Consider the following 17,615-nt stretch of genomic DNA (forward strand, 5'->3'; position numbering starts at 1 on the left):
TATTTAGTACACAATCTAATTATTATTTTGATCATATTTTTTGGAGATCAGAGATGTTCTCATACAGAACTCAATGGCTCATGGTTTATTGGCTAGTTACCGACTCAAAGTCACAGTTTATGAATTAAATAAGATTATTTTGTAGTTGTTAATGGTGCAGTCTTTTGGTGCTTAACAATGATTTTTTTTTTTACACCACAAACTACAGCTTTTTCCTGGAAACTCAAATAAAAATGGTGTTGTGAAAAACAGTCTACAGGAATTTGCAAGAGCAAAGATAATCCGGTTTCAACCAATAAGGTATCATAATTGGCCAGTTCTGAGAGTTGAAGTCTATGGGATACTTCTTACTACTACAGGTATTTATTTTTTCTCATTTTTGACTCCCTGAGGTAAACATGAAGTCACAGAAACCAATTACTTTTGGAAGGCAAGGTTGGGTAATGCTACAGAGCTAAGTGCAGGTTCAATAATTTCTAATTTTTGCTGAAGCTTGATGGGATGCGAATTGTTTTTCATATAATTTTTGGAGCCGACCAGAAAATTTGATGAATTGTGCCATCCATTATTTGAGATAAAACTGTGAAATGTAGCGGTGGTTATGGATCAATCATCATTATAATATTGATGCTCACAGCTAGAGCATCAACATTACAATGATCACAGTTACTTGACTATATGTTTCCAGGTATTTCTCTACATACATGTGGGCTTCTTTTAAAGCTGCAAAATTAAAACCAGGCCAAATAATGCAGACAACAAAGTTGCAGTTGGTGGTAAATATAAAAACAAAATGTATGAGATGGCTTTGCTGATCCTGGAACTTAGTAGATTGTTAAGCTCATAATTATGTCATGCATAGCATTTACACACTAAATATAGGAATAATATTGATTTAATGTGTACACGCATGTACAATCAACATTACTGACTTTGCTCCATACTCCTTTGTAAATTTGTAATGCTTATTACTTATTACTGCTAAGCATGCAATCATTTATTGTACATCTCTTCTTGTTTATTTCAGTTCCATCACAACCTCCCACTGACTTCAAGTTGAATGCAAGTTCTTCCACCAGTATTACAGCTTCCTGGAAGTTACCACCATTATTTGCAAGACATGGAAGAGACATTACAGGGTTTAAATTGTTCCACAAAAAGAAAGGTTCTACAGGATCTGCTTCCTCCTTCACTATAAACAATGGATCGATATTAAGTAGACTTGTCACTGAGCTTGACAAATACACTGAATATGAATTTCAAGTTTTGGCCTTTACATCTGACAGTGATGGAGTGAAGAGCCCTGTTGAGGTGGAGAGAACAAAGGGAGATGGTATGTGATAGATAGAGAAAAACTAGCTTAACTTTTGGGAACATCCACCTGATTCATAAGAGTTCTTTAGCTGTCGACCTCACCATGTTTTATTAACTTTTCCCTTGTTTATTGCCATAAATACCATTATGTTTAGATTTCATGCTGGAGTATATCCTCTGAAACAATGCCCCCTGATTACCTTTAATATGTGCTTTTGGTGCCAGTTCTGAGCTGACTATGAAATTGGCTTTTACTCGCTTTAACTAGGTGAAAGAGAAAAATGATCTTTGTTTTTAATGAAATAAAATTTTACTTGAACTGCTACTGAAAATCACACAAAAACAAATGATCCTTAAAATTACAGAAAAGAAGCCTGAAAAAATTCAGGCTTTTACAGGATTAAAAAACATGCCCCTAAGCGTTACTTGAGTATAATTGAGGTTTGGTAAATGTAAAATACATATTTGGATGGCTTCTTAAAATAATGAGAGACAAGCACTTAGTATAATTATCTAGAGGCCTCTACTGTGCCCAGTTCCCCGGCCTCAGCCACCAAATCTCGTAAAAACAGGCATGAGCCCCTATTTCAGGCCAGGGGTCTGTTTTGTGTAATGTTTCCAATCTTTTATTTTATTTCTTTTTCAATTTATAGGAGAGTGTGTTGAGTTTGATCTGGGAATGGAGGGTGGAAAAATTCCAGACAGCAGAATAAGTGCTTCTTCTTCCAACACACCAGCCAAGAATGGTCGACTAAACTACGCATTGGGATCATCATGGTGTGCAGGAACAAGTGACACTAACCCATATCTACAGATTGATCTAGAGACACGTCATTTCATCTGTGCTGTGTCTACTCAAGGGAATTCTCAGGCAGATCAGTGGGTGAAGACCTATAAACTACAATTATCCACAAATGGGACAACTTGGATGGACTATAGGGAAGGAGGACAGGTTAAGGTATGACATGTGGACTAGTTGAGAATTATACCTCATCTTGCTTTAATCACTGTGCATGTGGTTATGATATTAGTGAGGCGTTTATCTTTACATGGCCATCAAAGAATCTCTTGATGTATTACACAACAAAAGGAGAGGAGCAAATGTCGTTACGTTATTTGGTTAGTAAAACATAAACGATCATTTCTGCCCAGACACTGTGACTATCATGAATTTTGGCATGTGGAATGAATAATTTTTTATATAACGAAGATGGAATGTGCCAAATTTTTTAACTACATAAGAAAAATTTGGCCACCTTACAAGCATAACTATTGTGCTAAAAAATAGCAAGTTGTTAATTTGTGATGATTAGTTTCATGCTGAAACTGTTTTACTTGTCACATCGTGTGATCTACGTGGAAAAAAGAGCTCTATGATGGGTTATGATTATTTGTGATTTTCTTAAGGTTTTAGTAGGAAATGAGAATAGAAACTCAAAAGTCAAGCATGTTCTGTATGGAGTGTTAACAAGATATCTTCGATTCCTGCCACAAACACACCAGGGTGGGGTGTGTATGAGAACAGAGGTGTTTGGGGTGAATCAAAAGACAAGTAAGTAAGTAAGACAAGTATGTAAAAACGTTTGTGTAAAATATGTTGCACGCTCTCTCGATCTTATCTTTGCATTTCACAAAAAACGAAAAAACGTGAAGGTCAAATTTGGATTATTATCTTGCAGTATGTGATGTACAGGCCATTGGTTTGGCCAGTAGTGGTTGGATTCCAGATGACAGTTTCTCAGCCAGTTCAATATTTAATAGCAGTTATGCAGCTAAATATGGTCGCCTTAATGGAACAGGGGTATGGGAACCTAAGACTACAACTGATCCTAATGACTACCTACAAATTGACCTACTCTATGAGTATGTTATCTGTGCTGTAGCCACTCAAGGAAATCCACCATCCCAATCGTCAGCACTAGAATGGACCACACAGTACAAACTAAGATTTTCACTCAATGGTACCACATTTTTTCCCTATAAAGAAAATAAAGTTGACAAGGTAATAGCATGTCGTGCTCTTGTATAAAAAGTGTTCATAACAACCAAAGTTAGTACTTGTGGTAAATAACTGTGAAGTGGCTTATAGGTATAATTACTAAAATCTCTCATAAAATTTTAATTTTGTTAAAACAATCGATAAGTGTTAATTGTTAAAACAATGTACTAACATTATCCACAATTTGTTTCTGTTGCTTACATTTAACATATCTAAATTACTTTTAAGAGTCAGTGTTGAGCCATTTTTTTTTTTTAGTGGCTAACTATACTGCTTTCATACACACAGATGTATATATTTAACAATTATTCACTGAAGGCGAGGTGAATATCGTCGAATAATCCCCGAGACGAAGTAGAGGGGATTACTCGACAATATTCACCAAATAATTTGAATATATCAACATAGTTGAAATGGTAAATTGGCCACCGTTACGATTATAAAAGCTGACGTTTCGAGCGTTAGCCCTTCGTCGGAGCGAATAATTCGTCGAGCGTTAGCCCTTCGCTCCGACGAAGGGCTAACGCTCGAAACGTCACCTTTTATAATTGTAACGGTGGCTAATTTATCATTTCAACTTTGTTGATATATTCAAATTATTTCGTTACCCCCACTAACGCAGCCCCAAACAGTTTCTTTAGAAACTATCAGCCAATATTCACCAAACCCGAGGCGAATAATTGTTTTAGTATAATTTCAGAGCTGAACAACAGAGAAATTTCTAGAATCATAACATTATTTTTAGTAACATTTATTAACATTTTATTTTAACATTTATATAAACCGCGTGGAGCGGTTTTTATAGCGTCATATAAGGAACCGCTCCACCAATCAGATTGCTGGAAACTCTTTGCTCAGCTCTGAGATTATAGATATATAAATCTGTTTTTAAAAAGGTTACAATTTGAAAATCCCGCAGGAAAACCGCCCAATACGGAGAAGACACAATCTGCCCCAAATCTAACCTGAGCGAAGGCCAAAGTCTGTGCCTCGGAAACCAAAAATTCTTGTTCAAATCCTGTATCTAGTTCTACAAAACTTAAATCCGAGCCCACTAAGCCTGTTAAGTCCGTCAAGAAGATGGAACTAGTTGTTGCAAAACGGACACGTTGAGGACGTTTAGTTAAAATACCAGAGGGATACTCTTCATAGACTGTTAACGTAAAATTGTTCATTTTACTAGGGGGAAGGTGTTAGGAGATTGGGCACTAGTCTAGAGTATTATCGTATGTAGAGGAACCGCGAGAGAGACATTAAAAGGTTGAGTTGAGTTTATGTGTAGTGGTCTCTTCCCTCCAATAACATAATCAACCATTGTTACATTCTTGAGACGACTAGCGGGTTCAATAAACAAATATTCAATTCCTCTCTGTAATCTTGTGGAGTATGCCTCACCTGGTTTGACTTTAACCAAACAAGTTTTAATATGATTATATGACTTTTTTTATCACATACTTCAGGTCTTTCGCGGAAATTCAGGAAAAACTGACACAGTGAAAAACAGTCTTGAGGAATTTGCAAGCACAAAGTTTATCCGCTTTCAGCCAACGGCATATCATAAATACAAGGCTCTGAGAGTGGAAGTTTATGGAGTACCTCTGACTAGAGGTATTTATTAGCTCTAGTTTCTTCACCCCCATCCTGATACAAAAGTCACAATAACACAATAACACAATAACAAGTTAAATATTCTGTGATATTTATTGTGCTTTGGTTGAATGGGAATAATTTAAGTACCGGTATAACCTATGTAGGTTTAGAGCTGGCATGAAATGATTTTAAAATTAAGACTTATCAGTTCTGGTCTCGGCCCAAAATATTACATCCATTATGGAGGGAAACTGTAGATTTTCCTTCAACCGAACAAGGCAAAGTTAACCATGCCAGACTTGCACAGCATATGATTGACAATGGACTTGTTGCACCATTTTAGGATGACTCGCTCCTTTTTTTGCATTTTTAAATGAGATGTTGTTGGCAGATAGGTCTGATAGGACATGGCTTCCTGTTCCAGAGCTTTCCAGAAACCTAAAGTTGTCATGGAAGAGAGGAAGTTGGTCTGTGTTAATTTTTCTGGAATGGCTGAATGGCGGTTTCTGTGTTGATAATTAATATTCAAAAGTCGTGTGCTTTGATAATTTGTGACCGGGCACAGGATTTCGTACACTAATGCTTTACCGTTTAACGAATCAATCCGTTTACTATCCGTTTACCATCCGTTTAAAACGGATCATTAAAGAGTTTAACGCTTTCTTAATCCGTTTAAACGCTTTGTTCATCCGTGTAACGTTTTCGACAAAACGTTTAAACGGTTAACCTATCCGTTTAAAATAAAATACATTCGTCTAACGGTTACTTGCATCCGTTTAACGAGGTGAGCGAGATTTGTTTTCATGATTATGCAAATCTATTTCAATTGACGTGTACGGCAAAATTTACAAAATCCGTGGCTATCGAGTTTCTCATCTTTTATTTCCATCGATTGAAAGGAAACGGAAATTGCTTTATAAAAGCTGTAATTACACATTACTTTACGAAATCGAATGCTAGATGAAACACGGGCGAAAGAAAGTTGAGTTTTGTTGCATGCGTATGCAAAATTGTTTCGATTAACCGACGGTGAAATCTACAAAATCAGCGGCATTTCTTAACGTTTTTCACTTGATAGTGCGTTTTCATTTCAGTCAATACGTAGAAGAAACAATGTAGGAACATGAACAAAAAGCGACTTTGCTTCTCAATTCTATTTTCTTTCTGTCGAGAATGTTCAGTCCACATGGTATGATTGACAGATTGCTTCCTCTGCTTATACAAATACTCAAACGCATTGCGAGCTCTCCAGGACAAGACTCGCTCAGCTTGCTTCACTCGCCAGTGGATAGCTTAATTGCAGGCTAGTAATTTAATTTTACTTAGTTTTCTATTGTTGTCAGTCGAATATTAGTAGCATGAAACGTCAGTGTTACGCATGAACAATTCGTATAATTGTTCGCAACGGTTTCTGATCGATATGTACATGGCTTCCCGCTGTTCTTTAGCCCTCCTCATCCGTTCAAGGTTTTTGTCCATCCGTTTAACGTTTTGAGCTATCCATAAAATAATTATAGATGCTGTTCAACCGTTTAACGTTTTAAGCCATCCGTTTATTTTTTTTCTCGGCCGTTTAACGGTTTACGGTCAATCCGTTTTTGGACTTTGCTCTACTGTTTAACGCTTTGGACTATTCGTTTAAACGGACATGCAAACCGTTTAAACGCTCTTACTACCCGTTTACTATCCGTTTACAAACCGTTTATTTTTACCCTTTTAACGGAAAAGCGTTAGTGTACGAAATCCTGTGCCCGGTCACATTTGATAAAACAGCTACAAATAGGTGGGAAAGTTTATCGTTAGCAAATCACTGCACGTGATTTATCATCTATCCTTTGTTATGTCACTAGGCGTATGAATAATTATTGTTAACGAGTTTTTGAATGAATTTGAACCCAGGAAAATAAAACTAGGCCAGATTATATATGCTGACATTGGAGTTCTTTTTTGTAAACATCGAAAACAAAATAATGCTGGAGATGGCTGTAAAATGCTGAAGCATTTTTGATTCAGGAACCTCTTAGGTTGCCTTTGCGACAGACTAATAAGCTGATGCCAGGACTAACATCTTTACACTCAATGTTTAAGGAAAAGTCTATCGCATATATAAATAGAGTCACCACTCCTATTCATCTTTCATTCTGATAGGAATGTCCCATGCTCATTAAGTTTACTACAATGGTCGATTGAGTGTATCTTTCTAAATTCCACATCAATTTCCACTAAGCATGGAGGTATGCATTTTATATTTATTTTCTCTTCATTTCAGTTCCATCAAAACCTCCTACTACTTTTAAGTTGACTGCAAGCTCTTCTACGAGCATCAAAGCTTCCTGGCAGTTACCACCAGTCTTTGCCAGACATGGAAGAAACATAACAGGGTTTAAACTGTTCTGCAAAAAAAAAGGTTCTGGAGGGTCGGCAGCAACCTTGACTATTAGGGAGGGATCAACATTAAATAGACTTGTCACCGGGCTTGATTATTACACAGAATATGAATTTCAAGTGTTGGCATTCACTTCTGCTGGGGATGGACCAAAAAGTTCTGTAGAGGTGGAAAGGACAATGGAAGATGGTATGTGAGGGATAAAGAAGAGTGATGATGTAATTGCTACATTTATAGTTTGCTGTATGTTCATCAAGCGAGTGTGACGAATAGGTGACCGAAAGTATAAACAACCAGTACTATCAAAAATTTGAAAACAAAACAGCAATAATATTTATGTGACAAGTAAGGGTTTAATATCAAGTATTTTAGAAATTTTTAAAGCAAAAATGATCAAAACACTGTTCAATTACAGCTCCTTCACAACCTCCATCTAACTTCACTGTCACTGCAACCTCGTCTACAAGCGTAACAGGATCGTGGCAATTACCGCCTGGAAATTCGAGAAATGGAGTAATTAAAGGATTCAAACTGTTTTACAAATGGAAAGACTCCTCAGGATTAGGAAAAATCCTTCCTATCAACAATGAATCAAGTTTAAACATAAATGTTACTGGTCTTTACAAGTACACAGAATATGAATTTCAAGTGTTGGCCTTCACTTCTGTTGGGGATGGACCAAAGAGCTCCGTGGTTGTTGAGAGAACAAAAGAAGATGGTTAGAACAGCTATTTGTTTTATCTTGTAATAGTAGTGTCACTACTATTTATTAAAAAGCCAGATATGTTTTCAGTACAGTTTTCTCAATTTAAGCGAAAAATGAAAATATAATTGTATGTAGCCTAAGAGTTTGGTGATGGGAATTGCCATAATTTGACAGAATGGTAAAGTGGTTATTTGAACGTAGTTAACATTATGCATGCATTTTCATTGTTCATTAAAGCATTATATTATTTCATAATGAAATTGTGCATGCAGGAGAATTTTAAGTTTGTTCCTGAATTTCGCAAAAAAGAAATCAATAAAGAAACAAACAAATAGCACTGATATTCTGAGTCAAATTTGTGTTCCCACGTGAAGACACATCCTAGAAATAGAAGTGATATTATTTGATTGGTTCCTTATGCTTATGTTAAGACCCCTTTCGAAAATGACATATTTTAAAAAAACCTTTCATGCCAAATACCCTCAGTAAGTAGCTCAAGGAAAAACGCATTATCAAATTGTACCAACACTCGACTGGAGTCAGTAAATTATGTAAAAAAGCCAATTTTTCTTAATGTAAGTGTAATATTAAGCACCCGTTAGTTTAAAAGGGGAATAACGATTGGCAGATTGTGATGACTATATGTAAATGGACGATTAATCATTTGTTGCATGATGTGGAGTCATTCATCAGACAATCCATACGATTGATAGCCTAGCTGTCTCTACATCGTGAGACAAATGAGTAAACGTTAATTTATCTAAAAAAGCATGATGAACAATAACACTTTACTTTGTAACATAGTGATTGTATTTGTTGTTATGATTATCATCATTTTTGTAATGTTACTTTTCATTAACAGTTCCTTCACAGCCTCCTAGTGGCTTTAATCTTACTGCAACCTCTCCTACCAGTATAACAGCATCATGGCAGTTACCACCAGAACACTACAGAAATGGAATAATCAGAGGATTTAAATTGCTCTACAAAAAGAAAGGCGCTTCAGGGTCAGGAAGTGTGCAGCACATTAACAATCAGACAACTCGCACTCAAGATGTCACTGGGCTTGATAAGTTCACAGAATATGAATTTCAAATATCGGCCTTCACTTCTGTTGGGAATGGACCAAAAAGTACAGCTATTTTTGAGAAAACAAAAGAGGCTGGTAAGAAATAGGATTCTATCTAATTCCCATTTCTATGAATCTCAAAAAACCATAGATGCCACAAATGTCCTAGAACGTTATTCAGTTTTAAAGAAGAGGTCTGCCATTCATGAGAAAACTTATTTGTTGCTTGTCTAGTCTGTGATGTGAAAGATCTGAACACAATTATAATCCCAAACATAGACTTTCATTTCAGGTGTTTATGTCAAAGTATGCACGCTGCAAACTCTGTAAATCTCAACTGATTTATTTATGACCAAATAAGGAATATACGTAAAATGACAAGTGACGTAACATATCGTAACATCTCCCTTTTTTTGGAGTAAGCTAACTTCCGAACGAAAACTCTATAAACATAAATCAAACGTGACTGTCCAGGTCGAAAAAGAGTTTACTAAAATAAAAATTAGAAATAAAACAAAACAGAACAAATGGAACTTGGTACAGGACTTTAAGTCAGGAGTCCTTCTTAAGTTGTTGCCCGATAGTCAGTATTTCTAATATAGACACTTCGAGTTCTCTTGAGCTGTAGTCTAGTTTCATATGATAAACTACGCAACAAAGTCATTGAACCTCGAGGGTGGCTTTACAACTCGGGTACGCGTTTTCTTCAAAGGAACAGTTTGTGATGGCATTGTTGGTTTCGGGTCACGATTAGCTGACTTGACATCTTGCTTTGAAGGCTGGTTTACACTCTTTGCAAGCTGGCTATCACTGCTTTCAACTGGTTTGGGTTGTTCAGCTGGTCATGCAGCTGGCCTCAGAAGTTCCCGATTTCTACGGAATACTTGGTTGTCTGAACTAGTTTTTACTACAAAGGATCTGTCTGATAGCTTCTTGGTGCAGGTACCTGATTTCCAGCTTTGATTCTTGGTGCCACTCTTACCTCTTGCCCGACATGTAATTCTGGTAGGGAACGTGATATGCGATCATGGTACCAATTGGCCTTTTGCCTTTTCAACTTTAGCTTTGCATTCACATTTTCTGGAATCTTAGGGAACAGTAAGTTAGAAGCTATAGGTAGTAAGGTTCTAGTTCGTCTAGACATCAATCTCTGTGCAGGGCTACTTTCCATGAACTCTGTTGGTGTGTTGCGTTGGTCCAATAGGCCCAACCACGGGTCTTTCTTGTCTTTGAGAGCTTTTCTGAAAAAATACTTGACAATTTTCACAGCAGACTCTGCCTTTCCGTTGGATTTGTGATGATGTGGTGAGGAGGACACGTGAGTGAACTCCCAACCAACTGAAAACTTACAGAACTCGTGGCTTGTAAACTGAGGAGCGTTGTCAGTAGTTAGTGTATCTGGAATGCCATGTCAGCTGAATTGTTCCTTAAAAAATTCAATCACGGAACCAGAAGTGTTTTCCTCCAGTCTCTGTACTTCTAGGAAATCTGAGTAGTAGTCAACGAGCACCATGTATTCTTTGCCATGAAGTTTGAACTGGTCAGCAGCTACTCGACCCCACGGGCAGTCAGGAAGCTCATGGCTTTGCATTGGAAGCTTCTGATTCTTGACTTGAAATTCGTTGCAAATTGAACATTGTTTGATTAGGTCACTCACTTCTGCATTCATACCAGGCCAGAATATAGCGTCTCTAGCTTTGCGCAGGGAAACTTCTACTCCTAAATGGCTGGAATGAATTCTGGATTTGACTTCAGGTTTCAGTAACTTGGGGATGACTACTCTTGAGCCTTTGAAAAGAACACCATTGTGAACTGATAGCTCATCGCAGTAAGACCAATACTCCCGTATCTGGATTGGTACCTGATCTTTCTGCATTGGCCATCTGGTCAGAATTGTGGTTTTTAGTGTCTGCAGAGTGTCATCATGACTTGTGCTACGTTGCAATTTATCCAATCGTTCTGGCATGACCTTCAGGGTTTGAATAGGGTCAAGGCTCTTCAGCTCTAAGGAAAATACTTGAAAAGATTCTTCGGGCTCAGAAGTTTCATGTTGTGCGGCTCTAGACAAATGGTCGGCTAAGAGCATTTGGGATCCAGGCTTGTACTTAACGGTCAAGTTGAATCGTTGCAGCCTGAGAAGCATTCTTTGAAGGTGACATGGAGCTGATAATAGAGACTTCTTGAATATTGACTCAAGAGGCTTGTGATCAGTTTCGACTGAAATCTGCTCTCTGCGTGCTTGGTTTTGATTGAATCTTTCACAAGCGAAGACTATTCCTAGACATTCTTTCTCTATGGTTGTATAGCTTTGTTCTATTGGTGAGAGAGTTCTGAACGCAAAGGCGACTGGCTGTCCATTTTGAAGAACGACTGCGCCAAGACCTTTAATACTGGCATCCGTGTGAATAGTTACTTCTTCTTCTATGGTGTAGAATTTAAGGACCGGGTGTTGAGTAACCACCCATCTGGTTTCAGTCCATCCCTTGAAATCACACCACCCATGAATTTAACTTCTGCCCGTCGAAGCTTAACTTTGTTCTTGTTGAGTTTCAGATGTACTTGTTTGGCTCTTTCAAGTAGGCGGACCACATTCTGATCATGATTAAGAAGGGCTTCTGAGTGGTTTTCACCATAGCCAACAACAAGAATATCGTCTCTGATGACTTTCACACCAGGTAGGTTGGCGAGACATTCTTGTAGTCTGCTTTCAAAGACTTCTGGGGCTAGATTTATACCAAAGGGCATTCTTAAGTAACGGTATCCTCCTAGGGGTGTCCAGAAAGTGGTTAGTTAACTGCTTTCTTGGTCAAGGCCAACTTGATAGAATCCATCTTTTGCATCGAATGAGCTAAAGATTCTGGCTTTGTTGAGGTCTGGTAACAGCTCTTCCAACGTTAGCATTTGAAATTTGGGGCGTTGTATGGCACGGTTCAGGTCTTTTGGGTCCAGACAGATTCGAATCTTCTGAGGTTTGGCAACTATTAACATACTGCTGATCCACTCTGAGGGTTCTACTGCTTTCTTGATAATGCCGTTCTCCTCCAGCTCTAGAATCTTGTTCTTAACTTCTTTTTGTGGTGCAACTGGCACGCAACGAGGGGAATGTTGCACTGGTTTAAAATTCGGGTCAACCACAATCTTCGCATCTCCAATATGTCCTAGTCCGGTGAATACTTCATGATACGTGGTCAACAGTTCTTCCTTTGACAGAGATTTTTGTGGTGGGGTCTCACTGATCTGACGTACATTCTCGGGAACGCTGACATTTAGGGGAATGAGTTGCAACTTTTCACAGGTTTCAGCTGATAGCAAGGGCTTACTCTTGTATTTTATTACTTGAAACTTCAGAATCTGTCGTCTGCCATGGTATCTGACATGTAAGTCGCACTCACCAACTGGCTTTAAAGTTGTACCGCCAAAAGAGCTTCAGCTTAACTGAGGAGGTGTACATGGGTGGATCTCCTAACTGTGTGATAGCTGAGAGGTCGTCCCAGCTCATTACATTACATGTAGCTCCAGTGTCTAATTGACATGCCAAGGTTGTAGTCTTCTTTAGCTGATTTGCAGAATTCTATATCTGCAAGCCACTGTTTTGCTTTAGTCTGGACTAGAGACAGGTTCCACTTGCAAACAGCTTTCATCCAAACTGTCGTCCTCGTCTTCTTCGAATTGTTGTACCTTCTTTGATGATCGGCAAACAGACGCAAAATGGCCTATTTTTTGATACTTGCTGCACGTTTTGTTGAACGTGGGACACTCTGTTCTTTTTTCATGACGTTGTTCACGACCACAATACTTACAGGTCGGTTTGGAAAATCCTTCCGATTTCTTTTTTTCAGATTCCTTCGCCGAATTTGACGATCTTCCTTCATATCTCTTCTTACTACGACTTCCGTAGCGGATTTTTTTGTCGCTGAACTTCTTTACATCTTCTGACTTGTTGTCTCCAGCGCCTGCTATCGTCTTGATTTGCAGCGAAGCGATTTCACTCGTAGTGCACATTGGAATGGCTTTCTTGAAGTTCAGGGATTTTTCTTTCAAGAGTCTTACCTTATCACCTTAATTCCATAAGCCAATGACGAGCCTGTCCCTTGTAAGTTCGTCTGTAAGTGCACCGTATTCACAGGTCGCGGCTAATTTTCTTAAACGTGTGACATAACTTTGGATGGTTTCTTCGCTTTGCTGCACACATTTATTAAAAACATACCGTTCGTATACTAAATTTCTGCTGGGCTTGAAGTAGTTTTCCAATGCTTCCAAACATTTGTCGATTTTCTTCTTGTCTTCCTCTGAAAGGTTTAGTTTGAGTAATATCTGAAGGCATTCTCTGCCCATTGATGAACGCAAAGTCGCTAAACGGACCGATTCTTCTCGTTTGTCTAGGCCTGTTGCTATTTCGTAGTCGCACCATTGCTGCTTGAAAAAGTCCCAGTTGGCCGTAACGTCACCGTGACACTTCATAGGACTTGGTAGCGGAAAATTAGGTGAGATAATGTGAGGATAAATTGGGGCTGCCCATGACGGTGCGGCGATGTGCGCGCCCGACTCCACGTGGTCATTGTCTGACGGCATCTTGAGTGTTTTTTTGTTTTTTTACACTTTGAGTCCGAAATCTCTTTCAAGTTACGGACAATAGAAGAAAATAGCCTCAGCAAGGTAACTTCTACGAGTAATTTGCGAAAAAAAGTGCCGAATCGTCAAAAAATTAATTTTTGTCCTGACACCATGTTAAAGTATGCACGCTGCAAGCTCTGTGAATCTCAACTGATTTATTTACGACCAAATAAGGAATATACGTAAAGTGACAAGTGACGTAACTTATCGTAACAGTTTATGGTTTCCTGAGTTTTATAGAAAGACACCTAACCCTGTATCTGCATGGCTATTAGAGTTGATACAACCTATGGCCAATTGTTCAATTTCATGTTCAGGCTATAGTAGAATACCATGCAAGTGGGGTGTTCGCACTTTTTAAAGTGATGTATAAGGAAAGTAACATCAAAATTTACTTTAAATTTTTCTATGTTATGGCAATCAGGTTTAGTAGATTTTAAATTTTTTTCAAACAGTCGAACCTAGATAGCATACATTGCTTAAACTTGCAATGTGGTATTTTTGTGATAGCAAACATAATTCTTGTCTGCTAGAAATATTTTACTACCTGCACTAGGATTATCACTTTCCTGTGAAGGTATCTTAATCAAGCATGCACATTATTTTATTTCATTTACAATTCGGACGTCTCAGGTCTGAATTTGCTGCATTCTTAGGAAGGCACTGATTTCTGGATAAAGACTTCTAGGTAGAAAATTCCGGTCAAATGCACATTGTCTAGCTATTAGAAAAAGTGACACAGTCTGATCCATTAATTAAAGATAAATGTGTACTAGTTAAAAAATGACTTTTTAATCGCAGCTCCTTCACAACCTCCCTCTCAGTTTGTTGTCAGTGTGGACTCTTCAACTAGTATGACAGCATCATGGCAACTACCATGGAAAGACTCTAGACATGGAATCATCAAAGGATTTAAACTGTTCTATAAAAAGAAAGACTCAGGCCCAGAAATTTCCTTGACTATTGACAATGGAAACACATCAACAAGAGTTACCATGCTTGATAAATTCACTGAATATGAATTTCAAGTGTTGGCCTTTACTTCTGCTGGTGATGGACCAAACAGTTCGACTGTTCTTAGGACAACAATGGAAGATGGTGAGAATCAGAAGTGCTGTAACCAACATTTAAATCAACGGAAACATCACAATTGCTGACATAAAGCTGATGTTCATTATTGATCTGTGGTGCTGGCTTTCAAAATGTGGAATCTAGGCTCAAATACTGGACCTTGTCTGTTTAATTAGATTTGTAACTTTGTTGTAATGTTATGAGATCGTCTTCGTCGTTATGTATTGTTTCCATCTTCATACAAACCTATATTTATCCCTTTTTTAGATTATCCCTAAGAAAGAGCCAATTCCTGTGTCCCTTACAAGAGGTGGCGGTATATCCTTGTATATGTATGTAATGATTTTCTGTATCATTCCTTTATTTATAATCACATTATCTTTGTTCTTCCAGCTCCCAGTGCACCTATTTCTTTGTCTTCTGTTGATGTGCCACCTAGCAATTTACATGGTCCAAGAATAACCTTGTCCTGGAGTAAGCCTACAGAGCCAAATGGAGTTATCAGAAGTTACACTTTGTTTTACAGTCACGGTGGAGGTGCACCTAAAGGGACTCCTGGAATAGACAAAGATACATTGAGACACACGGTTGATGTGTTGGGTGGAGTGACTTATCGTTTTTATGTCAGAGCTGTGACTATTAAACCTGGAGCTAATGGGACGATAACTGTAACCACCAAAGAATACAGTAAACTTTGCTTTCATATCTTCGAAATGACCTTTTATGAATGATTACATGTTAGAAGAACAAGGGTTACGGTACAGCCATATTTGTACCATAAAAAGACGAATCTTTATATATTGTGTAAATTTAAAAGTACAGACAGTAGCTGGCCACCCAAAATAACTTAAGGGCTAATAACGTGTTGGAAATAATCGCAATTAGACTTTTTATTTGCTTTATAAATATACGTCTTACAGATTAAAGAAGGGAGTTTTCTCTTGATCATGATGTGCTTTTTGTACTTTTTTTAGAACCCAGTGTTGGCCCAGACTCTCTTTTTTCTTCTCAAGTGAACAAGACGACTTTAAATATTTCATGGGAACCCCTACAGAAAGAAATGAGTTATGGAAGAGTTACTTTGTATGAAGTCAAGGCCAACGTTTGGTGGACAGCACATTTTCACAACTGGTCTGCTCCCAGTAACATTACTGCTAATACCTCGGCAACTTTTGTTGTGTTGTTTGACCTGGTTTGTTATAAATATAATGTCTCTGTTCGAGCTTACACTGGAGCAGGGCCTGGGCCGTATAGCGAACCTCTGGTACTGGTAACATCAAGTGAGTTTAAGTAATGGTCAGGAATTTATATCTACAATTGGATTGTCTGAAATGAGGTATTTATTAAGTCACAATCTTCCCAAGACTATCTTGTTTAGATTATTTTCAGGGCGATGAAGTTACAAGAGTAAGATTCAAAAAACAAGTTTTAGGCGGGGGGCGACAGCTTAACACAGGTTCCATATATTAGAGGCACCATCAAAAACGATACAAAACACAATGCCATAACTGACCACTTGCTGTATAGAATCTCGCCCAAAAATACTACTTGCTTTGATTTTGGGAAATGAACATGCATTAAAAATTACTTGAAAGATTATTCTCAAGTTTATTTGATTGGTTCTACTTTAAGCGACTGTGGAAGACAAATCAAACTAGCCTTTGTGACTTAGTAAAGGGTGACCTCGACCACTTCCTACAGGTGGCTACTAAATAGAGGAGAAAATTGCTGTGTCTAACGGTGCCGCCTAATACAGGTTCGGCTGTATTTTAAACGTTTACTGGTTACGTTTATTATCTTCATGATTACAATCTTAAATTGTTGCACTAAAGTATTCTGCGAAAGCTCTGCATTCCTCTCGAAGGGTCTGATGTATTTGTTTCTTTTTTTTTCAATGTTGTACCAAAGTGGTAGAAACACCAGAGAAATTTAGAGCAGCGGACTATGGAACAACCCACGTTATATTGACGTGGCAACATTCCGACAGAAAGGAGTCAGTTACCTATACTGTGAGCGGGGCTAAATTTATAGTTATGTTTTCTGTAGGGAAAGTTAAAAGTCAGATTTGACCAATAAATATACTAAATATTTGTTTTAAAATTTATGTGCATTCAATTCTCTTACTTCATTTTTTCTAAAAACTATGAACCTACCTTGACTTCAAAGGGAAGGTTTTGATGTATTTTCATCCACCACTATTTGCATCAATCAAAATTCATTTCAAGTAGTAAAGTTTTCATGAACTAGGGGATTACCACAGGACCCAGGGTTTGCTTCAGATAATATATTTTGGTTCAGTTGTGTCCTAAGTTTAATTTTTTTAATTTCATGTATTTTACCAAAGGGAATAAACTCAAGACTTCATAAAATTTGAAATGGAACAATCTGAGATCATCAGCTTCAGCATTTCTTTTACGAAATTCAAAAGCAATGACGTTTGAAGAACTTAGCACAACGATGTTTAATCCTTGCTGCTGCTTGATCTTATGGCACAGATAGGTAGTGATTTGTATTTAATGTGAATGTTAAGAAATCCTTTATCTAAAGCTGTTGTTTTGCATCGTGTAGGTGAATTACAATGGTACAAAGTTTTACGATAAAAGCTTCAAACATGTTGGCGCCAAAAAAACAAATTCAACAACGTCTACAGTGATAGGGTTATTTCCAGGCACTTCATACAAGTTTGAGGTTTATGGCTCCTCCGACTGTGGACAAACTGCAACCAAAAGTGTCTACATCACAACGCACATCATGGGTGAGTATGTAGATTTTTGTGATTAAACACTTCGGTGAAAGAGATAACCCATGAAAATCATTTCCAATTGATATAAATCAATCCCAAGTAATTAATTGAGTTAGGAAATGG

The 17,615-nt window shown here is 37.8% G+C and overlaps 1 protein-coding gene across 2 annotated transcripts in view; it reads left to right on the forward strand.

The window, feature by feature from the left end:
- LOC111343721 (protein sidekick-2-like) overlaps nt 1-17,615 on the forward strand; it is a 28,417-nt gene that overhangs the window by 6,371 nt on the left and 4,431 nt on the right. For both annotated transcript variants that reach the window (XM_088737378.1, XM_088737379.1), the window contains exons 5-18: nt 209-359; nt 1,028-1,333; nt 1,968-2,272; nt 2,722-2,866; nt 2,994-3,316; nt 4,774-4,921; nt 7,173-7,478; nt 7,705-8,007; nt 8,858-9,160; nt 14,480-14,776; nt 15,143-15,436; nt 15,724-16,029; nt 16,658-16,758; nt 17,318-17,504. In XM_088737378.1, the coding sequence (XP_088593504.1) occupies nt 209-359; nt 1,028-1,333; nt 1,968-2,272; nt 2,722-2,866; nt 2,994-3,316; nt 4,774-4,921; nt 7,173-7,478; nt 7,705-8,007; nt 8,858-9,160; nt 14,480-14,776; nt 15,143-15,436; nt 15,724-16,029; nt 16,658-16,758; nt 17,318-17,504 (3,475 nt within the window). The remainder of the gene's footprint in view (nt 1-208; nt 360-1,027; nt 1,334-1,967; nt 2,273-2,721; nt 2,867-2,993; nt 3,317-4,773; nt 4,922-7,172; nt 7,479-7,704; nt 8,008-8,857; nt 9,161-14,479; nt 14,777-15,142; nt 15,437-15,723; nt 16,030-16,657; nt 16,759-17,317; nt 17,505-17,615) is intronic.

This window comes from Stylophora pistillata, chromosome 11 (genome assembly GCF_964205215.1).
Source record: "Stylophora pistillata chromosome 11, jaStyPist1.2, whole genome shotgun sequence".
In the NCBI taxonomy this organism is placed as follows: Eukaryota; Metazoa; Cnidaria; class Anthozoa; order Scleractinia; family Pocilloporidae; genus Stylophora; species Stylophora pistillata.